Source organism: Lithobates pipiens, unplaced genomic scaffold (assembly GCF_037356315.1).
Source record: "Lithobates pipiens isolate NorthernLeopardFrog02 unplaced genomic scaffold, aLitPip1_a1.2 Scaffold_19, whole genome shotgun sequence".
Classification (NCBI taxonomy): Eukaryota; Metazoa; Chordata; class Amphibia; order Anura; family Ranidae; genus Lithobates; species Lithobates pipiens.
The window spans coordinates 171,454,290-171,481,575 of record NW_027507764.1 but is presented as its reverse complement, the minus strand read 5'-3'; the positions used below and the strand labels follow the sequence as shown (position 1 = coordinate 171,481,575).

General features: G+C 46.9%; 1 protein-coding gene across 1 annotated transcript in view; it reads left to right on the top strand.

The window, feature by feature from the left end:
- Nucleotides 1-27,286, top strand: part of TOPAZ1 (testis and ovary specific TOPAZ 1) — a 594,775-nt gene that overhangs the window by 312,086 nt on the left and 255,403 nt on the right. Inside the window, exon 10 of the mRNA XM_077491472.1 lies at nt 749-900. Coding sequence (XP_077347598.1) covers nt 749-900 — 152 coding nt within the window. The remainder of the gene's footprint in view (nt 1-748; nt 901-27,286) is intronic.

Here is a 27,286-nt window from a genome sequence, read left to right as displayed (position 1 = left end):
TTTTTTTATTATTTGCCCTGTTGGGGGGCTTTGGTAAGATATCAAGGGTCTTACAGACCCCTGACATCTCCCCTTTGAGACAGGGAAAGGGACTGAGGACACATGTTTCCCAGTCCCCTTCTCAGCAGCCTCAGCTGCACTGAAAATGAATGCAGAGGAGACAGAGGCTCCTCTCCATTCATAAACTGAAGCATAGTAAGCACAGGTTACGATGTTTCAGTTACGTGAATGGACAGAGTCAGTTATCACTGACGGGTTCATTCGGAAAGATTTACTAGCTCCTACCTCCGCACTCTATCCTGAAAGATCGAGGGGGACACGGAGGAGAACAGAGGGGGACAGCAGCAGAACAGAGGGGGACTGGAGGAGAATACAGGGCCAGTCAGCGGTGATCAGTGCGCCTTTGGGGGCAGTTACAAGCACTGATCACCTCTGTGTAGATTTAATTAAAGCAGCTGAAAGGAGGGAGGGGGGAGGAGAGAAGTGGAGAAACGGCTGTCAGGCTTTATTGAAATCCATACAGGGTGATCGGTTCTTGTAACTCCCCCTCCGCACCGATCACACTGATTGTCCAGGTATCAGGTGAAGCATCGGAGCATTTGCCCGTATACAAGTACTCGGGCAAATGCTCGATATCGGTACCGATACTAGTATCGGGACAACCCTACTTCGTATTCTAAAAGTCAAATACTGTAAGCATTTAAAAAAATGTATAACAATGTTTTGTTTTGTTTTCGTTTTTTGCTAGTTTTGGTATTCAGAGAATACTACAGCAAATATCTACACAGAACGAATTTTGATGAAGGTGTTTTTGATGCTCTTCTTGATCAGTTGCTTAAACGGAGTTGGCGGCAAGAGGTTTTGCATTTGTTAGAAACTGCAACATCTGCCAATATTCTGGTAAGTGTGTTCAGTGACAGCTGAACAACCAGTTAAACTTCATAATGGTATTGATAATATCCAGTGTTTAACTCTTACATTATAACTAAAGGGAGTTTTTCTTTTTTCAGTTTTGGATAGAGTGGCGATGGATTAGAACCCCTGTGATATCTTGTTGCTGTCTGTGCTCTCATTAGGGAGATTCACTCTGTTTAGCATTATCGCTAAAAGTAAAAGGAAATCACACATTTTGGGTTGTCCCCAGAACAGGAATAGAGGGGGAGAGATTTCCTCTCACTTCCTGTTTTGGCTATGGGACAGAATCTGAATCTTTCCAAAGGGAAACATGACTCAGTTCCTGAGTGTTTCCGAGCTGTCCCTGAGTATTTCCGAGGTTCTCCCGAACCCCCAGCCTCTGGCCACATGCGGCATTGCATGTAATAGAAGTCAATGCGGAACAAATTTTCTTTGTTTCCATGGACTTCTATGAGGAAACTTGCTTTGATATGCAAGTGCTTTGGATTACAAGCATTCTTCTGGAATGGATTGTGCACGTAATCCAAGGTTCCACTGTATTAAAAATATCCCAATACGTCCCCTTGTCAGCTCCACAAACACAGTGCTGCTGGCTGACTTCCCCTCCTGCAAACGTCATATGCTGCTGGGGCAGACATGGGAAATCGATATCGGGGTGAACAGCCCCCTTCCTTTCCTGAGTTAATGATCAGCAAGCTGTGTTTACCATGCTTCAGTTTGTGAATGAATAGGAGCCTCTATACAAAGACTTCTATTCATTCATCTGGATTGCGGCTAAGGCTGCAGAGAAAGTTAGAGAATACTGTCTTCAGTCTCTTTCTCAAAAAAAGATTCATCAGGGTTTTTTAAGACCTCTTATATCTCACCAAAGCATGGATCACCTGTGCGGGTAAACACAGCCCTTCCAGGCATACACTTTAGAATGCTATGATTAAGGCCACCATGGCCGAAACTTATTAGCGGCATCCTCTGTGCTTTTCCATGTAGCAAAATAAATATTTGGATATTGGAACTTACCGAGTAGCCAGCTTTACAAACTTTGAAAGCTGTAAGGGGAAAGATAATGAAGGATTTGCTGGCTGTCTTATTTTATATTTACATTTACAACTTACATGAACAGGTCTGGTATTTTAGGATTGTAGATAGCTGGTTTAGACCCCTTTCACACTGAGGCATTTTTCAGGCGTTTTAGCGCTAGAAATGGCACCTGTGAAGCGCCTCCCATGTGGCCTGTCAGTACTAGAATCCCTTTAAGAGCCAGCAAAACAGACACAGCCTTTGCCTGAGAAACAGTAGGTTGGTCAGCTCACCTTTTAATTCACCTGTATCAGCATACCACCAGTGCTCGTGACAGAGTTGTTACCTTTGTGTGATGCTGCTTGACCCAGCTAATATCTGCTCTGTGTATTTCATGTATGACCTGGCTAGTTTTTGACCCTACTTTGCTCGCTTCTGATTCGGTACCATTTGGACTGTGATCTACCTGTGTATGACCCAGCTTGCCTAGACTACGTTTGCCTAATTCTACTGTAGTGCCAGACTCGAAATTACTACCTTTATCTTCAGTGGTGAACTATAAGGTCCAGCCAACATCTACTTTCATCTGCAGCAGTGAACTACAAGGTCCAGCCAACATCTAAAGTGGAAAGCCGGGGGGTGCAGGAGCAACCCCTCAAGAACGGGGGGGGGGGGGGTACTGTCAGTTAAGGGTGCAACGGATCGTCACCGATCCGTGATCCGAACGGGTCACCCCGCTCGGATCGGCACATGGCGTGATCCGCGGAGCGCTCCTCGGTCACGGCCTTAGGAAAGGCCGCGGCTTCGGCCTAGCTCCGAAGCGGCGGCCATCTTTTTACACCCAAGCCATTTACAATGTGATCACTCCGACGGAGCGATCACTTGTAAACAAACCGGCGTCATGTCATGACGCCGGTTTCTCTCTCCCCTCTCTGTACTAATCTGTACAGTGGAGGGGAGAGGTGGGATAGAAGCAGCCATCCCTCCATACCCTAGCAATACCCTGCCAATACTCTACAATACCCTGCCAATAATCTGCAATACCCCTGCCAATACTCTGCAGTACCCTGCCAATACTCTGCAGTACCCTGCCAATACTCTGCAGTACCCTGCCAATACTCTGCAGTACCCTGCCAATACTCTGCCGTACCCTGCCAATACTCTGCCGTACCCTGCCAATACTCTGCCGTACCCTGCCAATACTCTGCCGTACCCTGCCAATACTCTGCCGTACCCTGCCAATACTCTGCCGTACCCTGCCAATACTCTGCCGTACCCTGCCAATACTCTGCCGTACCCTGCCAATACGCTGCCGTACCCTGCCAATACGCTGCCGTACCCTGCCAATACGCTGCCGTACCCAGCCAATACTCTGCCGTACCCAGCCAATACTCTGCCGTACCCAGCCAATACTCTGCCGTACCCAGCCAATACTCTGGCGATACCCAGCCAATACTCTGGCGATACCCAGCCAATACTCGGTGATACCCAGCCATAGTCAGTGATACCCAGCCATACTCGGTGATACCCTGCCATACCCAGCCATACCCTGCGATACTCTGCGATACCCAGCCATACTCGGCCAATATTACAGTGGGGGAGATTGTGGATATTACAGTGGTGACTATATGGTGATGAGATTTTCACAGGTTTTTGCAAATTCATTATTTGCTGATCCGAATAAGGATCCAATCCGAGGAATGATCCGATCCGTGAGTTTTTTTATCTGTTGCACCCCTACTGTCAGTACTATGATCCATTTTAAGACCCAGCTCACCTGACACAGCATTTGCCTGGGAAGCAAAGGTGACTGGTTAGCTCACCTTTAAATCACCTGTATCAGCATACTACCAGTGCTCGTGATAGTTGTTACCTTTGTGTGCTACTGCTTGACCCAGCTGATATCTGCTCTGTATATTTCATGCATGTCCCGGCTAGTTTTGGACCCTGCTTTGCTCACTTCTGATTTGGTACCGTTTGGACTCTGATCTACCTGTGCATAACCTAGTTTGCCTAGACTACCCTTTGCCTGATTTTTTGCCAGACTCAACATTACTACTTGGCTGCCTAGCCAACCTCTACCTTCATCGATAGAGGTGAACTACAAGGTCCAACCTACATCTGCCTTCATTTACAGCGGTGAACTACAAGTTCCAGTTGATCTGCTCTGCTTAGACCTGCTCATGGTATGTGCTCTTGTTAATTGAACTCTTGCATAATGAGCACATTTGAACTGGTACCCGTTATCTGCTCCTAGCCTGACATTATCACGAGCCATACATTAAAAGGGGAGACTATCATGGATCCTCAACAGCCTCATTTATGTGCACAGGAACTTTGCCGTTTATCCCATCAAGTCCAGGAGATGGCCACAGAGCTCATCAAGGTGCAATCTCCTTCTACTACTACCGCTACAAATACTCCATTTGAACCGAAAATTCCTCTGCCTGACCAGTTTTCTGGTGAAAGTAAAGGGTTTTTTCAACTTTAAAAACAGCTGCAAATTATATTTCAAGGTAAAACCATCCTCGTCGGGGCGTGGCTTGGCGCGCGCGGAGAATGGCTGCCTGAACCCAGAGCTCCGGGAGACCCGCAGTCCTGTAGCCTTCTCCTTGGCAGTACCGCAGGCGAAAATGAGCAAATCGGGGCGCCACAACACGGGGACACGACCGGGCCGGTCCTCGGCTCCCCCGTGCGCTCGCAGCATCCAGGATATCTTTGCCACCCAGACCCGCTCCGGCCGCAACACGCCGACCAAGATGGCGCCGGCACGAGGCGAAGAGGAAGAACTCAGCGATGGGTCCCAGTCAGCGGCGGAGGACGCGGTAAGCGGATCGGGACATCCCAATCACCCTCTTACATTAGGTGACATGACTTCCATTGCCACAGATATTAAATCTACTCTATTCTCTGCCATTACTGACTTAAAAGCGGACTTATTATCACTAACTGAGAAGATGGCTACTATGGAGAGGGCGGAGGGCAGGAGGGACAGAGCCATAGTCAGGCTGGAAGCCACCGCTGCATCACACTCTGCCCATCTGATTGAAATTAATCGTCATTTAGAAGACCTCGACAACAGAGGCAGGAGGAGCAATCTAAGGGTGAGGGGGGTCCCGGAATCGGTGGGCCCCGAACAAATCCCTTCCACCCTAAGATCAATCTTCAACAATTTATTGGAGAACCCGATTGATACCCCCATAGACCTAGTGCGAGCGCACAGGGCCCTGAGAGTGAAACCTTCGGATTCCGCACCCCACAGGGATATTGTCTGCTGCCTTCAAAGCTTCCCACTTAAGGAGGAGATCCTATCTCAAGCACGGAAAAATGAGCATGTGTTCTTTAATGACAGTGAGATCTCCCTGTTCCAGGACCTGTCACCTATCACTTTGCGCAACAGGCGGGCGTTGCGCCCACTTCTAGAAGTTCTCAGGACCAGGGGGATCGTTTACAAGTGGCGATTCCCTTTTACCTTGCAGGCCACGCTGGATGGGAGGCAATTCGTGTTGCGGATGCCGGAGGAGTTGCCAGACTTTTGTAATGCCCTAAACATCCCGTTCACGGAGCTACCTGACTGGTATGTGGAGTTTAGGCTTCCTCCGACTGATTGCAGTCCTGTGAACACACCCCACTCATCCCCTGCTAAACCTCCGCCTAAGAGAAGCAAGATGGGAAGATCTGGAGGCCAAGGCCCGAGCCGCTCATCCCTTCCGGTTCACCCTCCTAGACAGCGTGACTGCCCCTGAGCAACCTGCTTGACTCCTGGAGATGGTCCTTGCTGCCCTATACCGGGGTCTTTACATGAACTCGGGTTGGATGGGCTGGGAACCGGAGGCTGCTGGCTGCGGCCGTTAGTTTATAGCCCGTGCGGCTGATTGACTGCCTATTGGAACTCAGCCTGAAGTTTTTCTTTATCCCTGGTTGATATCCTACTTTTAATCTTTATCCTGTGCTGACCCGTTTATTGTTTTATGAATCATCATTTATGCTTAATTTAGTCCTGTTTTTTTTTTTTATATATACTGCCAAGGAACTTTTACTTGTGTTTTCATTTTCAGCTTTGTTGGACTGCGGGGCCTTCTGATTCCAGCTCTCCCATATGGATCTCAGTTTGGTTGATTGTTTTGGTACTCGTTGCAGACTACAAATAGTTCAGACGTACCCTAGCATTCTCTGCTCAGAGTTCCTCCCACTTACCCCGCAAGTGAGTAGTGTTGTGCCGTTACTGTGCACGGATACTGCTCACACTTTAATATAAAGCTTGCAGTCGTGTGTACTGCAGGCAGGTTCTTCTCTTTTTCCCCCAGTTATATAGCCTGAACCCACGGGCTAGATCCCTATCTCCCCTATTATTTCCCTCCCCCCTTACCCCTCTTCTGTTCTCTTCTTTCTTTGCCTTCTCCTCCTTTTCTGTGTCTTTTTCTTTCAGGTTGCAAGGCTGCGAGGAGCGGGTGGAGTGCCTTCACAATGGCGTACTCGTGGCTGGGACACGGTCCTACCCTAATATCTCACAACATCCGAGGCCTGAATACCCCGGAGAAGCGCTCTTCCTTGCTCAGAGAACTTAATAAGGTAAAACCTATGTTTGTTTTTCTACAAGAAACGCATTTCCAGTCCACTAAAATTCCTACCCTTCGACATAAAAATTTCCTTATGGCATATCATGCCACAAATCCCTTGGCTAAGACCAAAGGAGTCACGATTTTGCTGCATAAAGCGGCGGGTTTCGAGGTCACTCAGCAACTAGTGGACCCTGATGGTAGGTACCTGTTTTTGAAGGGGACCTGGGGAACGGTCCCGATGACGTTGGCTAACGTATATTTCCCAAACAGGGCCCATATAACTTTCTGCAGACACCTTATTGAGGAACTCAAGGGTTTTGCAGAGGGTGGTATTTTGCTCGGGGGGGATTTCAATATACCACTAAACCCCTCCCAGGATACGTCTTCGGGCAAATCTAGTGTGACTTACGGGGTTTTGAAACGTATCAAGAATCTTTTGCACTCGGTAACGTTGGTAGACTCGTGGCGCACCCTGAACCCGTCCGGTAAAGATTTTACTTGCTACTCAGCACCCCATGATAAATATGCGCGCATAGACTACATTTTTATTACGCAGAAGGATTTGCCGGTGTTAAGTGGGGCACACATAGGTATCCAATCGATCTCGGACCATGCACCTACCTCCCTCTGTATTGGGCGTACAGCTCATAGGCCGAAACCATGCATGTGGCGTCTGAACTCCTCCTTGTTGTTAGATTTTGAACTACTACCAAAACTGACTGACGTTTTGCGCCACTATTTCTCTGAAAATAGCTCTGATGATCTCTCCCCCTTAACAATTTGGGAGGCACATAAGTGCGTCATGAGGGGGGAGCTCATCAGAGTAGGAGCTGCCCACAAGCGGGAGGCCGAAAAACAGATTAAGTCCCTTTTAGCCAAAATTGCCGGTCTGGAGGCCCAGCATAAACAATCCCTGGACGCTCAAAAAGCCCAGGAACTTTTGGCGACACGCGGCGAGCTCCGAGACATCTTGGAAGCTCGTAGTAAACGCGCGCTTTTCCTTAAGCACAAAATTTATTATGAGCACGGGGATAAGGGGGGGAAGTTTTTGGTGAGGGCGTTAAAAGAGGCCTCCTTAGTTAACATAATGGCGATCAAAACCAGTGACGGCCGGCTAACGAATAGAACGGACGAGATTGCGGAGAGTTTTCACCGTTTCTATTCCAAACTCTATGACATTCCCCTCCAACACAAACCTGGGGAGTTGGGGGGTGACAGGACCCAAATCATTCAGGACTATTTGCAACAGAGCGGCCTACCATCGCTCTCCCCTGAGGATGCGGAATCTCTGGAACGACCGATCTCCTCAGAAGAGTTATCCCTTACCATTAAAACCCTCAAGCCCGGAAAGAGCCCAGGACCTGACGGGCTGTCGGCCCTTTACTATAAGACGTTCGGGACCGTTCTGGAAGCCCCACTTTTAAAAACCCTTAATTTTCTTATGGACCCTCACCAAATTCCTGCCACGTTTTTGGGGGCTCATATCACGGTGATCCCTAAACCAGGCAAGGACCCATCGGAGTGCGCAAGTTACAGGCCCATTTCTCTTCTTAACCTGGATTTAAAAATTTTAGCCAAAATTATCGCGAACCGCCTGCGCCCCTTTTTGCCTCAAATAATTGGTCCAGAGCAGGTTGGGTTCATGCCGGGGAGGGAAGCCAAGGATAATGTGATCAAGGCCCTGAACTTGACATACCACTGCCGCAGATTGGGACTCGAGGGCCTTCTCCTGTCAACGGATGCGGAGAAGGCCTTCGACAGGGTCGCGTGGGATTATTTGTTGGCTACTTGTGCCCACATAGGTCTGAAACCCCACATGATGTCCTGGATTTCCTCCCTGTACGTGAACCCCACGGCTCAGTTAAAAATTAATGGATCCCTTTCAGAACCGGTAACTATTAAAAATGGGACACGACAGGGCTGCCCCCTGTCGCCCCTTCTATTTATACTTTCATTGGAACCCTTCATACGTGTCGTTAATCAAATCCCTGATATTACGGGCTTCCAGATAGGCTCTAAATCCTACAAAACTGCTGCATACGCTGATGATCTGTTGTTTTTTTTGACTCAGCCCCACGCTTCTATCCCCAACCTATTGAAGGCATTTTCTATCTATGGCTATGTTTCTAATTTAAAAATTAATTATTCTAAGTCGGAAGCCATGAATATTTCCCTCCCGCCCGAGGTTTTAGATCAGGCTCAGACCAACAACTCCTTTCGTTGGGAAGTGAATACGCTTAAGTACTTGGGAATCTTGCTGCCCTCTCAACTTGACAGTGCTTTCTCTAGCAATTTTACACCCATGCTGAGGCGGATTCAATCTGACTTAGCGAAATGGTCCCTGAAATTTTTTTCATGGTTTGGGAGAGCAGCAATAATAAAGATGGTGGTACTCCCTAGATTGCTTTATCTTTTTCGCACCCTACCAATCGCGGTACCGGTCAGCTTTTTCAGGCAATTACAGTCTGTACTCTGGAAATTTGTTTGGGCGGGCAGGAGGCCGCGCGTTGGCCTTCGCCTGTTGATGAGGCCAAAGGCGGCGGGAGGCTTGGGCTTCCCGAACTTTAAGCTTTATTATTATGCCGCACACTTGGCCAGAGTTATAGATTGGCATTGCCATTCTGAGAATAAAGACTGGGTAGCTTTGGAAGAAGCTGGCTCCCACACTCCTTTAAAGTTCTCCCCGTGGATACCCTGGGCTAAACGTCCCCCAGAGTTGCTACAACACCCTCTTATTAGGGCAACCCTACAAGCCTTTCATAAATCCTCCACAGAATATTCAATTGCTACTTCACCGGGACCTTTGACCCCCTTGTTGAACAATCCGGATTTCCCTCCGGGAGAAGATACAAGTACATTCGCCTGGAAGGGGCCGTTACCCCTTCTGGCTCTACATTTGACTCAGTCTGGACAGTTTATCTCTCAGGACAACTTGCTGAGTGGCCCCGAACCCCTGGTGCTTTCCTCCTGGAACTACAGGCAGGCATGTCATTATGTCATGGCACCCATGAGACGGAGGGAGATGCTGAGAGACCCTACCCCTTTTGAAACTATTTGCTTGGAAGGCAGGCCGGTGGAGAGGACGACCTCACTTATGTGCAATTGCCTCCAGCAGCAGGGGAGTGCAGACCAGGTGCGTTTCAGAGACCAATGGGAATCGTCACTCCAGACTCGCTTTACAGATCTGCAGTGGCAAAACGCATGTATTTTGGCCCATAAGTGCTCTATTAGTACTAGGCTACAAGAAAATTCTTATAAATTATTGTCACAATGGTATGCCACTCCAGAAAAAGTAAAGAGATGGTACCCCGCTTCCACAGACCTCTGTTGGAGGTGCGGTGAGGCCAAAGGAGACATGTTGCACATATGGTGGAACTGCCCCCGGATTTCTGAATTCTGGGGCAAGATTTGTGACCTGATTTTACGCATTATGGATATGACCCTACCCCTGACACCGGCCTGCTGCCTGCTTCATATTTCTGATTGGCCTCTTAGCAAATATAAAAGATCCTTATCGAAGCATCTCCTTACTGCCGCTAAGTCCCTGATCCCTAGACACTGGAAATCGACTTCAGCCCCATCAGTAGGGGAATGGTTACGGGAGGTTAACCGAATGTTCGCAATGGAAGAGACGCTGGCCACAGCTAATGAATCCGCTGAAAAATTTCATAACACCTGGTCCCCTTGGGTCCAGTTTAAATATTCTGACTCATTTGCTAGCTTAGCCATAATGGTGATGAGTTTCCCGATCCCTGTGGACCGACTATTTAGGTGTCTGTTGATCTGTTTCAGCAGGCGCGGATGTGGACCTCTCTGTGCAAACCGCCTTCATCGCAGTCTTGCTCCTTGACTACTTATTTCCATTTCTTTTCTACCTTTTCTTTCCTTTATTCTCACTACCCTCCTTTGTTCCCCTATACCCCACCCCCTCCCCCTTCCCCCTGGTTAAACATGTACCTTACAGATCTGTGTACTATCTGTTCACAGGATATTGAATGGTGTAATTAGGTGCTGTGACATTGTTTTTTTTTTTTTGTTTGTCGGGTACTCATTCTTTTCGCGGAAGAGGTTTTTGCCGCTTCGGACCTTGAGTCCAAGTTATATTATAGCTACCAGAAGACATTTATAATTATATTTGTATTTATGAGTATGAGTATAATTGCTATGCACTACTTGTTTCTTGCATTGCATACTGTGATGTTTTCAGCCTGTTATGTGATTTAACTTGAATAATAAAAAAAAATTTTTATTGGAAAAAAAAAAAAAAACATCCTCGTCTGGGTCTGAAACTCAGAGGGTTCAGATCATTGCCTCATTACTACAGGGTGACCCCCAAGCTTGGGCCTTTAATCTGGAGCCAAACCATCCAGCCCTGCTAACAGTAGATGCCTTCTTTGAAGCCCTCGGGTTGCTATATGATGATGCAGATCGTGCTGCTACTGCAGAATCAACCCTGCGTAACTTACAGCAGGGGACTACCACTGCTGAAATGTATTTCTCAGAGTTTCGCAGGTGGGCCCAGAATTTGGCCAGAATGATGCAGCTCTCCACAGCCAGTTTAGAATAGGCCTTTCAGATGCGCTTAAGGATGTTCTGGTCAACTTTTCCTTCCCAAAATCACTGGAGGAGGCTATAAATCTTGCCATTAGATTTGACCACCGCCAGCGGAGGGGGAGGCGAGAACTCACTATGGCTGTAGCAAATGATTTACCTATATTTATTTATACTGTGATTCTGTACTTGCTAAATATTCAGCAGAAATCTCCCTCCACAGAGCGAAATTATGATACAGGTAACGGAGAACTTCTAGCCATAAACCTAGCTTTGGAGGAATGGAGACATTGGCTGGAGGGAGCTCGTTATCCGGTCATAGTTCTGTCTGACCACAAAAACCTTGAATACATCAGTTCTGCTAAAAGACTAAACTCACGTCAAGCCAGGTGGTCATTGTTCTGCTCCAGATTTGACTTCACAATTTCTCATCTACCAGGGCAAAAAAATATTAAGGCTGACGCCTTGTCTTGAAGCTTTTTATCAGCGTCTCCTCCTCCGCTTCTTCCACAACCCATTATTCCTTAGGATAGGATTTTGTCTGTCACCCAGACTGACATTTTTGAGGCCTTGTTACCTGCATAGGCTGAGGCCCTTCCCTCCACTCCTTCTGGTATGCTTTTTGTGCCCCTGGCTATTCGTTTGCAGGTATTGCAGCAGGTACATGCCTCAAAACCTGCAGCACATCTGGGATTTAGACAGACTTTTGAGATTATCTCTCGCAACCTCTGGTCGCCATATATTAGGCAGGATGTGTTAGCCTTCGTCCAGGCCTGCACTGTTTGTGCCAGAAACAAGAGCAGTACATCTAAGCCCTTCAGTCTCCTAAGTCCTCTTCCAATACCTACCTGTAGGTACGGTTACTCGACATCTGTCAGTTCCTAAGGGATCAATTTAGACAGGCCCTTAAAGAGGTCCCTGCACAACAGGCCCGCGATTTGGTCTAACTACCTAAGGCACTGTGTTTTACTATAGACACCATGAAAGATTCTATTCACCAGGCGTCCCGCCTTGTGCTAGTACACAAGCGTAGGACCCTGTGGTTAAAAAAATTGGTCAGCTGAAGCACCTTGCAAAAGGCTTCTGACTAGTTTCCCTTTTCATGGGGATTGACTAATTGGGGAGGATTTGGACAAACATGCATACATCCAAACAATTTCTAGTGGGAAGAGTACTCTTTTGCCAGTCAAAAGAAAGTATAAACGTCCTTCATTTAAACTGACTCTTTCCCCTGTGCCAGGGCCACCCGCCTCTAGGCAGTGGCCATAGCCTTCACCGTCAGACTCTAGAGGAAAGCCTCAGGGTCAGTCCCAGGCACAGAAAAAGACCTGGGGCAGAAAATCAGAGCAAAGCAGAATACTAAAGCCTCATGAAGAGGTGCCCTCACCAGAGTGGGGGGAAGACTTTTGCAATACTCAGAAGTCTGGCAAGAGGAAATTCAGGACAGATGGGTCATCTCCACCGTGTCTCTAAGATACAAACTAGAATTTCAGGAGTTTCCACTGTCTCGTTTTCTGATCAAACGTTCCCAAAAATCCAGGGAAAAGATTATCTGTTTCAGGCATTAGACCGATTACTAGCTCAGCGGGTGATCATACAGATCCCCACAAAAGAGCAAGGTTTGGAGTTTTTTTCAAACCACTTTACGGTACCAAAACCGACTGGAGATGTCAGACCCATTCTAGCTCTAAAGGATCTAAATCGGTTCCTGAAGATCCGCTCCTTTCGCATGGAGTCGATCAGGTCAGTGGTTTTTATCCTACAAGGAGGAGAACGTCTGGTGTCTATCGACATCAGGAATTCATATCTGCATGTCCCTATATTTCCCACTCACCAAAGGTTTGTGCGGTTCGAAGTAGAACAGCAGCACTTTCAGTTTGTAGCCCTGCCCTTCGGGCTAGTCACAGCACCCCGGGTTTTCACAAAAGTACTTGCCCCACCTCTAGCCAGGTTAAGGGCACAGGGCATAACAGTCTTGGCGTACATAGACGATCTATTGCAAATAGACCAATCAGTGGCTCGTTTGGAGAAAATTACAACCAATTACCTGAAAAGTCTGGGTTGGATTCTCAACCTAGAGAAGTCTTCCTTAAAACCGCTAAGAAGGCTAAAGTATTTGGGTCTGATCATAGATACAGTCTAGAAAAAGGTGTTCTTGCTTCAGGCAAAAATCAACTCCATACGAGAGTTGGTACAGATGGTCAGGTCAAAAGAAGATCCCTCCATTCACCTTTGCGTGAAGTTATTAGGAATGATGATTGCTTCATTCGAAGCCGTTCCCTAAGCCCAGTTCCATTCGAGACTGTTGCAAAACCGTATTCTATCTGCTTGGAACAACATGATCCAAGCTTTAGACTTGCAAATGCGGCTGTCCCCAAGGGTGTCCCAACGCCTCAATTGGTTACTAACCCAGAATCTGCTGAAAGGGAAATCCTTCAGAACAGTTATCTGGAAAGTGGTAATGACATACACCAGCCTTTCAGGCTGGCGAGCAGTACTAGAGAAGACAAGTGTCCAGGGACAGTGGTCAAGAACCGAAAAAAACCTTGTCCATCAATATCCTAGAGATTCGGGCAGTGCGTCTGGCTCTGAAGGCCTGGACTTCCAGGTTACGGAATTTTCCTGTCAGGATCCAATCCGACAATACCACAGCAGTGGCCTATATCCATCACCAAGGGGGCACCAAGAGTCTTGCAGTGCAGACAGAGGTGAACCATATTCTAAACTGGGTAGAAAGGAATATTCCGTGCCTGTCGGCAGTCTTCATTCTGGGAGTAGAGAATTGTCAAGCAGACTACCTGGGTCGCCAGCAGTTATTCCCGGGGGAATGGTCTCTTCACCCTGACATTTTTCTGGATGTTTTCCAAAGATGGGGGACTCCGGACGTAGATCTTCTAGCATCCAGATTCAACATGAAGTTAGTCAACTCTGTGTCCAGGGCAAGGGATCCACTTGCATGCAGAACAGATGCGTTGATGACCCCATGGGATCAGTTCTCGCTGATCTATGCATTTCCCCCTATTCAGTTGCTATCTCAAATTCTTTGCAGTATCAAGCTAGAAAGAAAGCCAGTAATTCGGGTAGCACCAGCATGGCCCAGAAGGTCATGGTATGCAGAAATCATAAAGATGGTGGTGGGGGATCCATGGTCCCTTCCACTATGGCCAGACCTACTCTCACAGGGGCCTTATGAATGCTAAATTTAACGGCTTGGCTATTGAAACCCACATTCTGAAGAAACGTGAGCTTTCAGAGTCTGTTATCTCTAATTTAATGCAAGGAAGCTAGCTTCCAGAACTATATATTATAGAGTCTGGAGGGCTTGTGTTTCCTGGTGTGGATCCAAGGGTTGACACCCTCGGAGATATGTCATAGGCAGAATTCTTGCCTTTCTACAATTGGGGGTAGAGATGAAGTTGGCCTTGAGTACTATTAAAGGCCAAGTCTCAGCTTTATCGTTCTTATTTCAAAGACCACTTGCTACACATTCTTTAGTCTGGGGTTTTATGCAAGGGGTGATGTGGATTAATCCGCCAGTTAGATCCCCTTTGAACTCTTGGGACATATTATTCCCTTAGTCCTTCTGACAAGGAAGCTGGTGTTCTTGGTTGCTATAGCCTCAGCAAGGAGGGTTTCAGAATTGGCTGCTCTTTCTTGTAAAGAGCCATACTTAATTATTCATGAGGACAGAGTGGTGTTACACCCTCGTCCAGACTTTTTGACAAAAGTGTTCTCAGGTTTCCACCTGAACCAAGATATTGTCCTGCCATAGTTTTGTCCAAAACCATGTTCCAGGGAAGAAAAGTCACTACATTGTCTTGATGTGGTGAGAGGGGTCAAAGTCTATTTAAACACAGCTACTCAGATTTGGAAGACTGATGTCTTATTTATTCTGCCAGAGGGTCCTAAGAAAGAACAGGCAACATCGAAATCCACTGTCGCTACGTGGATTCGGCAAGTTATAATTCAGACTTATGATTTAAAGGATAAGAATCCCCCTTTTCAAGTCAAGGCGCACTCTACCAGGTCGGTTAGTTCATCTTGGGCAGTTCGTCACCAGGCCTTCATGGCTCAGATCTGTAAGGCCGCAACTTTGTCTTCAATACATTCACAAAATTTTATCAGGATGATGTAAGGAGGCATGAGGATATCGCCTTCGGGCGCAGTGTGCTGCAGGCAGAAGTAGAGGTCCTCACGTCTGGGGGTACCCTGCAGGCTGTCTCTCCCTCCCCTCAAATAGCATTGCTATGGGATGTCCCATTAAGTTATATCTTAAGCTCTGTGTCCCATGATGTACGATAAAGACAATAGGATTTTTATAACAGCTTAATTGTAAAATCCTTTTCTTGGAGTATATCATGGGACCCAAAGGTCCCTCCCCTCTTTTGGGATTTATATATATTGCTTTTCTACAAAAACAGAGGTACTCCTGGAAGGAGGAGGGGTTATATAGGGGAGTGAACTTCCGGTATTGGGTATACCAGTGTCCATCACCTGAAGGTGCCTATATACCCATTAAGGTAATACTTAAGCTCTGTGTCCCATGATGTGCTCCAAGAAAAGGATTATACAGGTAAGCTGTCATAAAAAATCCTATTTTTCAGGCTCCACGGGGCACTAATTAACATTGTCTCAGACCGTGGCTCTCAGTTTATAGCCCAGTTTTGGAAGTCCCTTTGCTCTCAGCTGGGGATTAATTTATCGTATTCTTCAGCATATCATCCTGAGACAAACAGATAGGACTAATCAGACTCTCTAGAGAAGATGGTGCATTGTCTGATGGCCAATGATGAAGTGGAGTGTGTCAACAGCCTTCCATGGGCGGATTTTGCCTTTAATAATTGTGCCAGCACATCTTCAGGGACCTCTTCTTTCTTCTGTGTTTAAGTGTTGCATCCTGGGGTGTGTGCTCCTTTTAATCTTCTACCCTCCGATGTTCCAGATGTCAACACTACGATGAAAATTTCTCCAAAATCTGGTCCGATGTTAGTCATGCTATTTCTTGCTCTGTGCAAGCTTTTAAGAAAATGGCTGACAAGAGGTGCTCAAAGGCACCAGGATATAAAGTTGGTGACAAAGTGTGGCTATCATCTAGGAATCTGTCTGTGCATGTTCCATCTAAAAAAAACTTGGCCCAAAATTCATTGGGCCCTATAAAATTTCAGAGATTGTTAATCCTGTGGCCCGTTATTTAAAACTTCCCCCATCCATGCACATTCCAAATGTCTCATGTTTCATTGTTGAAACCTGTTCATCCCAGCCTCCAGGTAAATGAACCAGAACCTGTTGACGTGTTGGACAGTCAGGAATATGAAGTGCCATTTACTCTTCTTTCCAGATGAGTACGCAATTCATTAAAATATCTTGTTCATTGGAAAGGTTTCGGCCCAGAGGATTGATCTTGGGTTCCAGCTCATGATCTTCATGCTGACTGACTTAAGAAGTTCCATCTTCGTTATCCAAGTAAGCCTGGGGGTGCAGGAGCAACCCCTCAAGAAAGGGGGGGTACTGTGAGTACTAGGATCCCTTTTAAGACCCAGCAGAGCTCACCTGACACAACCTTTGCCTGGGAAGCAACAGTGACTGGTTAGCTCACCTTTAAATTGCCTGTATCAGCGTCCCACCAGTGCTCGTGATAGTTGTTACCTTTGTGCTACTGCTTGACCCAGCTGATATCTGCTCTGTATATTTCGTGTATGACCCAGCTAGTTTTTGACCCTGCTTTGCTTGCTTCTGTTTCGGTACCGTTTGGACTCTGATCTACTTGTGTATAACCTAGCTTGCCTAGACTACCCTTTGCCTGATTCTACTGTAGTGCCAGACTCAACATTACTACTTGGCTGCCTAGCCAACCTCTACCTTCATCGGTAGCGGTGAACTACAAGGTCCAGACAACATCTACCTTCATTTACAGCGGTGAACTAAAAGTTCAAGCTTACCTGCTCTGCTTAGGCCTGCTCATGGTATGTGCTCTTGTTCATTGAACTCTCTGCATAATCAGCACATTTGAACTGTTACCTGTTATCTGCTCCTAGCCTGACACCGCCCGACTGTGAAAGCCCAAGTGCTTTCGTACTGGGGAGGTGCGCTTGCAGGGAATTAGAAAGTCCTGCATGCAACATCTTTGGGGCAATTTGGGAGAGCTATATACAGTGCTCCCAAAACATCCCTGACCATTGCAATGAATGGGCAGTGTCCGAAGAGCCTGAAAAGCGTTTCGAAAGGTCCGCAACATGGGAGTTATTTAACCCCTTCTTTGCAGGGGTTAAACAATGGTAAATAGCTGCTCAAAACAAGTGGTGCTTTGCCCCTGCCACGACCTCAGTGAGAAAGGTGTCATACTGCTGTGCTGTACAGACCTACATAGTATAATCCTTAGGTTATGCACACATTTAATGTACAGTTAAATCAGGCAACTTTTAAAAGAAAGTATGGGTTTCCTTTTTTAGCTTCATCTTATTTCCTGTGAGCTGCTAATACATTAAAATCTTTCCAGCCCTCTCAGAAGTGCACCTGTTCTGTTAAAATCAACGAAAATGCTTGTGGGAGGGAATCCACCTCCTTTCGTACTTCTGTTCTGTTTGATAAGGACTCTGTCATTTTGAAATGCGAAGTTACCAGACAGAAAGGGCTGTGCAGCATACCAGTTAGCTACACAGTGTTCAGATAAAGGCTGCCTGTAAGGCTACTTTCACACTGAGGCGCTTTACAGGCGCTACCGCGCTAAAAATGGTGCCTGTAAAGAGTCTCTCCAAAATGAAAGCCCGAGGGCTTTCACACTGGGGCGGTGCGCTTGCAGGATGGTTAAAAAAAGTCCAGCAAGCCGCATCTTTGCAGCGCTGTATACACTGCTCCTAAAGCACTCCTGCCCGTTGAAAACATTGGGGCAGCGCTGGCAAAGTGCTGCTGTAGTGGTGCTCTGCTGGCGGTTTCTAACCCTTTTTCGTCCACTAGCAGGGGTTAAGACCGCCCCGCTAGCAGCCGAATAGCGGTGCTAAACATAGCGTCGATTTACCGCCGACGCCCCACCCCATTGTGAAAGTAGCCTTAGAGAATCAATCGGAGCAGGAGGAGGAGCTGTGCTGCCTGTGGTCAGACTGTGCAATATGGGGATGTGAGAAGGAGCCTAATGGGCACAGCTTCCATGGAGGATGGGAGGCACAACTGAAATCTTGGGGGTGGGGGTTGGGCAAAACACTATCACATCACAGGTCACACACTTTACTACAACTTTAGCATAGAGCCCCTTGTGAGGTATTTCCCACTCTTTTATAAGGAAGACAGGACAGTCTGTACCCAGATTGCTGCCTATTGCTTTCATTTTTGCACACGTAAAAATCTTAATTTTTGGCAAATAAATAAAACCCAAGAACATTTATTCAGAAAAAAAAAAATGTTAAATTGAATTTTAGTGCAAACACACAATATAATACCCACTTTTTGGTAAAATATGAAAGACGACGTTGTGTTGAGTAAATGGATACCCAAGATGCCAAGTCTTAAAATTGCATGTGCCTGTGATCTTGCACAAAACTATGGTGCACAAAATTTCAGTGCACAAAAATCGCCATAGGTGAGGCTTTAAAAGCTTTTACAGCACATTTGTTTAGCGTTAACTCCTGTGCTATAATTATTTCTCTCACTCTGATCTCACTATGAAGTTTATTTGAGCCATGGAATGTGCATTTGCACATGTGTGTGGGGCAACAGGGGGTTCGGCAGTTTAAAACTTTTTTTTAGATATTTGTGTTTTTAAAACTTTTTTTTATTTATTTTTACCGCGTTTGTTAACATTGGGCAGGTGGCAGGTACTTTTTTTTGGAGACACAGGGGTCTGATCCCAATGTCTTCCCTGCCGTTCACACCATCTAACCAAGCACAGATGGGCTTGGTTAGATGTGTCCTCTGGCTGTACAACCAGGAAATGGTGGATCTGAAACCTGAAGTAACAAGACAAGACCCTGTCTTGCGACGCTCTCCCCCTGAAGCTGTTGATTGTGATCCCTGGCCCCCAGTAAGAGCAGAAGAGCTGGGATCCATGGGAGGGGGGGGGGGGGGGTCACTGTCGGCTCTCTGAAAGTGATTGCGTCTGGGGAGCCATCACATCACTTCAGTTTCAAACTGGGAACCGGCTGAATAAAATACGTACAAGCTGATAGCTGCTACTCAGCTTGTGATTAAAGGTTCACTCTTTGGACATATGTAGTACATCCAAAGAGCCGAACTAGTTAAAACATCTCATTGTATTAGTGAAAGATATTCCTTCATTCAAAGATTTAGCAGATAGAATGTTTAGGATGCTCTTAAAGTAACACACACTGTTTAATTTACATTGTTTCTTCTATTTCTGTGGCACTGCAGTTATTTTAAATAAAATAAATCATCTAAATAACTTTTTACTAATCAATATTCAGCGGTCACAGGACCCAGCTCTTTCCCAGCCTGTCTGTGGGGAAACATAAACAGGAGGAGCTTCTAGTCCTCTGCTGCTGGTCACATGTTCAAAATAGCCTTTGGAATACAGAGTAAAAAATTATCTGTAAACCATTTTAAATTGTCATTCAAATATATACTTGGAAACAAATCTTTATTATTTTTGGGCAATAACACGGTGTGGGCCATTTCTACCAGTCACAAGCTGTGTCGCACCCCTTCAGCCTGTGTCTTAAAGTAAGGAGGAGGTGAAGCCTGCATCAGTCTATATGCAATATACTGCCTCATTGTATTTTGCGAGTTAGTGGGCATGGAGGAATGAGGTAGTGGGCTGTCATTTACCACGGTGTATACTGTACACCCACAAGTTTGACTGTATAGTTACATGGGCTGCTCAGATGTGATAAGAAAGAAATGTTCAGCATAGAAACTCACTGAAAACTGAGCACGGGCAGAGCTGCCAACACTGCTCTGCAAAATCCCTGTCTGAAATGGAGACTTGGACAGAAGGGGAGATAGAGAAAAGCAGCCTGTTTCTCTCCCCCCCCCCCCCTTTTCCTGCAGCCTGTCAGGTTGCTTGCTCGGATAAGGGTCTGGTATGGATTTTGAGGGGGACCCCCACGCCATTTTTTTTCTTTGCCGCGGGGTTCCCCTTAATATCCATACTGTTTTTGTTTTTTTTGTTTGTTTTTAAAGTCGCCTGGCCTGGGGGCGACTTAAAGTCGTGTTGTAAGTCACGCAAGTCGCGCTGTGATTCACACTCAAGTCGTGTCCAAGTTGTCTCCCAAAGTCACGCTGGAAGTCGTGTTGCCCCTGTGTGAATGGACTGTTAATGATACGGTGCTCGCTATTATGAATTGCGCCGGCATATTATGTGTTGCGCTTATGCGTGCGCCGGTTCATATGCTCACTTGAAAATTTATCTGGTGCAGAAATGGAGGTATGAACCGGTCCAGCACATTCATCTTAGTAAATCAGCCCCTGTGTGTGTGTGTGTGGTTTTTTTGGGGGAACCAGGCCTGGCAGTCAGGGAGGCTGTGGCTATTTGAAGCCCTGTAAGGGAGGCAGGGGCTCTCCCAGGGACGCGGTGTGGTACATACACGCCGCACAGTTCGCCACCTCAGCTTCACCAAGTGTGGGAGAAAGATCCGGGGTCCACCATCGCATCCACCGGGTTGCAGCAGGGAGGCAGCTCCACTCTCCCTGTTCACGGGTGCAGGCGGCAATTGGAACCAGGCGGGCTGGTCGGCGGGTGACGTCATTTAGTGGGTAGTGTGAGACTCCACAAGCAGCAACTACGGGTGCAGGTCATGTCTAAAGCGGACGCCCAGACAGCGCACAGCGATCCAGCCATCCCCAGGTAAGAGCAATCTGGGGAAGGGTCCTCTCTATCTAGGCTTTCCCCTCTCCACGAATGTTTCCTGGTAATGGGGGGGGGAGGGTGTAGTTCATATCCTTACTTGTTAAAAGGGTCTAGTACACTCCCCAGGGTTGTATCCTATTTGCAAACGCGATTTTATTTATTTTTTGCATGCATTTCAGAAAGCTACTGAAAAGTCAAGATCCTCACATAGCTCTAAGAGAAAGTGCACCTCTTGTAGGGACACCCTAGGGGAATCTTGGACAAAAGTATTGTGCAAGGGCTATATAGCTGCTTCAGTAAAATAACTTTCTTCCACCTTTTCAGTCTTTCAAATCTTTGAAGGTTTTCAGCTTCCTACTAATCCTTCACCTGCAGCTCAAAGTACAACCCCCCCACAAACACAGGGCTCTGCATTTTCCCTACCGGCTGCCAGTGCCATGGCAGATGGATCTACTGAGGCCTCCAGAGAGAAGGCTAGGGAAGAGCCGGATAGTGCCACCTCTGGTTCTCAGGAGGAATCAGAGGGAGAGTCCCGGGACGGGGAGTCCAGGAAACCCTCAAGATATAAACTGTCCCCTAAAGAGGTAGAGTTACCACCCTTGGAATTCAGGCGGACAAGAAACCCCTGACGCTCCACGACCAGATGTACAGGGGCTTGGGGGAACAGAAAGATAACGTTTTCCCAGTCCATGAGGTCCTGGTAGAAATGCTGCCTTCTGCCAGGTCTCTAGACATACAGATCCTGGCCTTCGAGGATATGGGGGCTGTGGCAGATATTATGGACTGGGAAGAAAAGCGATTAGGAATATGGAAGAGATTAGATTCCCTCCTAAAGAAGACCTGGGAATCAACTATAGGGATTTTGAAGCCAGAAATGGCTGTCATGGTAGTGGCCCATAATTTGGAGCATTAGCTCTCCCAAATTCAGTGCCCATATTGATGCGGGAACTACCAAGGAAACTATATTTTCATCTTTTCCTTCTACTTTGTGAAGTGGAACTAAGGAGGATTGTGATTACCATCAGTACACTTACAGCGCTATATGACCCTCAGTGGTTGTTTTTGAGGTGAGAGGCTGGGGGAAATAAGGGGTGCACAGAGCACTGAAGTTTCCTTTAGCGGTGGATCATCGCAGTTTTGGTGGTTGTTTACATCTTGATTTCACTGCATGGAGATTATTTAGATTTTGAGTATCTGAACTCATACACTCTAAACTGCACGTTTGTTTAATAAGGTCACATATTTGCTGTGTTTTATATGGACTCATAACTGATTCTCTTATGGACTTCATTTTGAGGATTGCACGAATATAAATATTGCACAGCCAACTCTTAGGAGTTATTCATTGCACTTTATGAGATTTTTTGAACTTTATTAATTGATGCACATTTACAGTTTGGTTGCACATTGCACATATAGTGTATCGTTTATTGCTTATTTTGCACATATTTATATATATTTGATATTGATGCGATTTCTATATATATTTATACTGTTTAGTTAGTTAGGTAGCGCCACATAAGTTATTTATCACAATTTGTTTGCTAGTGCAGAGATCACTTTACATGTTGGCAGCTTCCTTCAATTAATTATTTAATTCATTAATTCGCCTGAGCGTTTAGTTGGATTAGGGATAGTAGTGAAGGGTTGTGCGCATTAGTACCTTCTTTTATACTATAACCCACATAGTAACATCTATGGGTCTGTGTCCCGTGATGTACTTCAAAGAAAATGATTTTACAGGTAAGCTGTTATAAAAATCCTATTATCCTGCAATGCTTAGAGCTGATCAAAACAGTAAGGCAGTCAGACTCTGTTTATTTTGTTTTCTGGGGCAAGAAGGGGGTATAAAGCATCTTGTCGCACCATTGCCAGATGCCTCAAGGTAACCATTGGCCAGGCCTATAAGTTAGCCGGAAAAGAGGTTCCTGTTGGTATAAAAGTACACTCTACTAGGGCTGTGGCGGCTTCTCAAGCGAAAAGAGCTGGAACGAATACAGAGCAAATTTGCAAAGCAGCAATGTGGTCCAATTGCCACCTTTGTAAAACATTACAGAGTGGACCTGGTGTCGGTCAATGAGCAAGCCTTTGGGCGAAAGCTTTTGCAGGCCGTAGTCCCACCTTAAAGCGGAGGTCCACCCTAAAGTGGACCTTCTGCTCATTGGATTCCTCCCCCCCTCCGGCGCCACAATTGGCACCTTTCAGGGGGGAGGGGGGTGCAGGTACCTGTACAGTACAGGTATCTGCACCCACTTCCGAGATAGCTCTCTGCGGAAAGGGGCGTAAATTACGCCCCTTTCCGAAAGTCCCCCGCTGCCTGCTGAGAAACACACAGATCCCAGAGGCAGCGGGTCCATCCTTATTGCGCAGCGCGACTCGCGCATGCGCAGTAGGAAACCGGGAAATTAAGCCGAAAGGCTCCACTTCCTGATTCCCATACCCAAGATGGCAGCGGCAGCACCCGAAAGACGATCGAGAGATCGGCTTCGGGTGCCGACATCGCGGGCGCGCTGGACAGGTAAGTGTCACTATTTTAAAAGTCAGCAGCTGCAGTATTTGTAGCTGCTGTCTTTTAAAAAAAAAAAAAAAAACGCGGACTCCCGCTTTAAGTGGTAAGTGCTCATCAATCCTCTCATTGTGGCTGTTCTGAAAGACAGGCAGGGAAAATTAAAGTTGCGCTTACCGGTAATGCCTTTTCCAGTAGTCTCTCAGGACAGCTCTAGTTAGCCACCCAAAATGTATGGGGGGCCTTGAGGAAGACCTGAACGCAGACACGATAGTAATATGTAATGGTATGTTATTAATGTGTTCTTGTGCCTTCCCAGCTGGCTGGTATGCTCTTAGAAAAACTGAAATCCAGCAGGGGGATGTGAAAATTTTATTGGCTGGCGCAGTGTTTCCTAAGGAAGGGGAGGGGCTAAAGTGTCTCCTTGTGGCTGTTTTGAAAGACTACTGGAAAAGATGTTACTGGTAAGCGTAACTAATTTTTTTACATTTTTTTGCAGAATACAGACAATGAATCTCATAGTGAGTATGAACAGCATGTAGTATAGCATTTGATAGTTTATGATGTGGGTTTTGTGACACTTTAAAGGCTTTCTTGCAGGCCCTTCTCTGCAACCAACTGTTGCTACAATTTGTTGGTCGAACCACAGCTAACATGGCTAGCGAAATGAATAAAACAATTCCCTGTATTCCAGGACTGTATTTCAAAGCTGTATTAACCACTTGACATCCGCCCCACATATATGTACTGCGCGGCGGTGGCTCCTGTACGTAAAATCGTACCTCATTTCAATCTTCAGGTCTGCGGCGTGCCGCCTGCGCCACCCTCCCACTGTGATTGGACATAGCGGAAGCCAATCAGTGGTCCGGCAGACCCGCCGATTGTTCACGAGAGAAGCAGAACGATAAGGCAAATCGACATTCTGCTAGTAGGGACACTAATCTGTCTTCCAAAAGCCAATGCATCCCCCCCCAGTTAGAAAGCACTTCCTAGGAGCACATTTAACCCTTAGCCCTAGGATGTTAACCCCTTCCCTGCCAGTGTCATTAGTACAGTGATAGTGATTTTTTTTTTTTTTTAGCACTGATCATTGTATTGGTGTCCGATTTGTCCTCCGCAATGTAGTAGTCCTGCTAAAAATCACTGATCGCCACCATTACTAGTAACAAAAAAATTCCATAAATCCCATAGTTTGTAGACGCTATAACTTTTGTGCAAACCAATTAATATATGCATATTGGAATTTTTTTTTACCAAAAATATGTAGTACAATACATGATGACTTGAATTGATGAAGAAATTTGATATTTTACATTATTTTGATATGTTTTATAGCGGAAAGTAAAAAATATTATTTTATTTTTTTCCCAAATTGTCGGTCTTTTTTTGTTTATATCGCAAAAAAAAAACCTGCAGAGGTTATCAAATACCACCAAAATAAAGCTCTATTTGTGGAAATAAAAAGGACATAAAATTTATTTGGGTACAGTTTTGCACAACCGCGCAATTGTCAGTTAAATTGGCGCAGTGCTCTATCGCAAAAAATGGCCTGGTCATGAAGGGGGTAAACCTCCTAGAGCTGAAGTGGTTAAACCCAAAATCAAAAATGTAGTATATTACAGCTTACCAATAATTAGATGCGGTGATTGCATTTGTTTTCTTTTTTTAGGATATTTTCCCCTCTGTTTTCACCTGGTTATTCCTGTATTAGAGTGCCACTACTCTGTATGAAGGAGCACAGAGACAACTTTGGACAGAAGCTTTATAAATCTGGTAGGCAGGGGATTGTGTTTATATGTACAAGCAGATTTAGATACGCCAACACATTGAAGCTGAACTCCAGCCAACACTTTATGAAGCAGTTACAGTAACAGTTTTTCTCTTATATTCACCAACTGACACATTTTCTCTCTTTAGACCATTGGGTTGTTATGCCACCTTCAGGAGAACACTAGGCATTACATGTGATAAAACTAGAACTTTCTAGACCCCATCAGGGTCTTTTTTTCTGCAGATGCTTGGCTTTTTGCGCAAGATGATAGATCCTGTGATCTGCTATCAACAGCCGGCTGGGTGACAGGCTGGATACCCTTATCCTTGTAGTCTCCCCAGCCTGGCCATTGAGCGTGTGCAGGTCGCAGCTCGGCGCTAGGCCGGCCACGACGAAACCTCAGCCGGGGCACACATATGACCGGGCTACTGATGTCTGCGTCAGTGTGCCGGGCCAGCAGCCACCCTGTACTGATCAGAGAGTGGGTCTGTAATGGAATGACTCTGAGCTCTTCAGGACTGGTAAGTACAGCTCTCCCTGCCTCGGCGGGGCTGAGCTGCTGGACATTCCCTGGGAGGGTCGATTCGGGGGTCCCTCACCTCCCTCTCTTCTCTGTCTCTATTCCCCCCCTCCCTGTGGGGGAAGCTGCAGAGCAGTGTGTGTGTGTCAGTACAGGGGCTCTCTGGGGGTCTCTCACCTGGGGGGGCTGCGCTGGCTGTGTCCTGAGTCCTGTTTCTCATGTCCCTGGAGGTGCCTGTGAGGCTGGGTCTGTGTCTTTTACAGTGCTGTTCACCGCCATTTGTTTCAGCTCTGTCCCTCATGGCTTTTGCATTAGCGGCCATCTTAGGTGTGGGCAAGGGAAAGCATGCTCTCCTGGGCTTCGGCTGCCCTTTTCCCTGTGATATGTCCTTATACTGGACGCTAGAAACCTGAGCACGTTTTTCAATGTTCTCTAACGGCAGCATGTGCCCCTGTGCTCTGACGGCCATTTTCCTTGTGTTTTATGTCCTTATACTGGACGCTGGGTGGCCATTTTCTTGGAGCATGAGCACATTACAGAGCGGTTTCAGCGCCATTAAAGAGCCGATTCCTCTGTACCTGGGAGCCAGCAGAGACCACAGGCACTACCTGCTGGATAGCGCAGAACCTTTCAGGGTGGTGAGTCCTGCTGGAAAGAGCCCCTCAGCCGGCAGCAGTAAGGAGGCTGGGACTGTCACTGTCCTAAGTCCCCTTCGGGTGGCAGACAGGGTAGGGTCAGCATGGCTTCGGAAACTGGTGTTTATTTCCCCCGAAATCCAGGCAATTTCAACCGGTTCCCCTGCGGAATGCGCAGTGCCCTTGGACGCCCTGTCGGCGGTCCTCAATTCGTTTGCTGCCAAGATGGAGGCAGTGCGTGGATACAAGGTGCTAAAAAGCGGCTTCTCCGTCTGGTCGGCGGAGGAATCCAAGTTGCCGATCAGTCTGCTGGAACTGAGAGCGATCAGGCTATGTCTCTCCACATGATCAGTGTGACTGCAAAGGCGTCCGATCGGGATCCAGTCAGACAAAGCCACTGCTGTGGCATACGTCAATCACTAAGGAGGTACAAGAAGCTCGGCTGCCACCCGGGAGGTAACTCACATACTTCGGTGGGCAGAACAACATGTACTGGCCCTGTCGGCCATTTACATCCTGGGTGTGGAGAACTGGCAGGCGGACTATCTAAGTCATCAGATGCTGGACCCAGGAGAATGGGCTTTGCAACCGGAGGTGTTCAGGCAACTGTGCCTGTGGTGGGGCACACCAGGCGTGGATCTTCTGGCCTCCCGTCTCAATCGGAAGGTGCCGAGATTCATGTCCAGGACAAGAGATCCGGGGACAGACGTGTCGGAAGCACTGGTGGCTCCGTAGGATCAGTACCAGCTGATCTACGCCTTTCCTCCACTGAAACTGTTACCACGTCTGCTTCACAGAGTGGAAGCCCAGGGGATCCCAGTAATGCTGGTTGCTCCAGATTGGCCTCAACGTCCTTGGTACGCAGACCTAGTGCACCTGGTAGCAGAAGCTCCCTGGCGACTGCCATTGCGAGAGGACCTTCTGTCTCAAGGTCCGATTCTCCATCCTGCTTTACCAACGCTGGCTTTAACTGCATAGCTATTGAGAGCCAGGTGTTGAGGAACCGGGGTCTG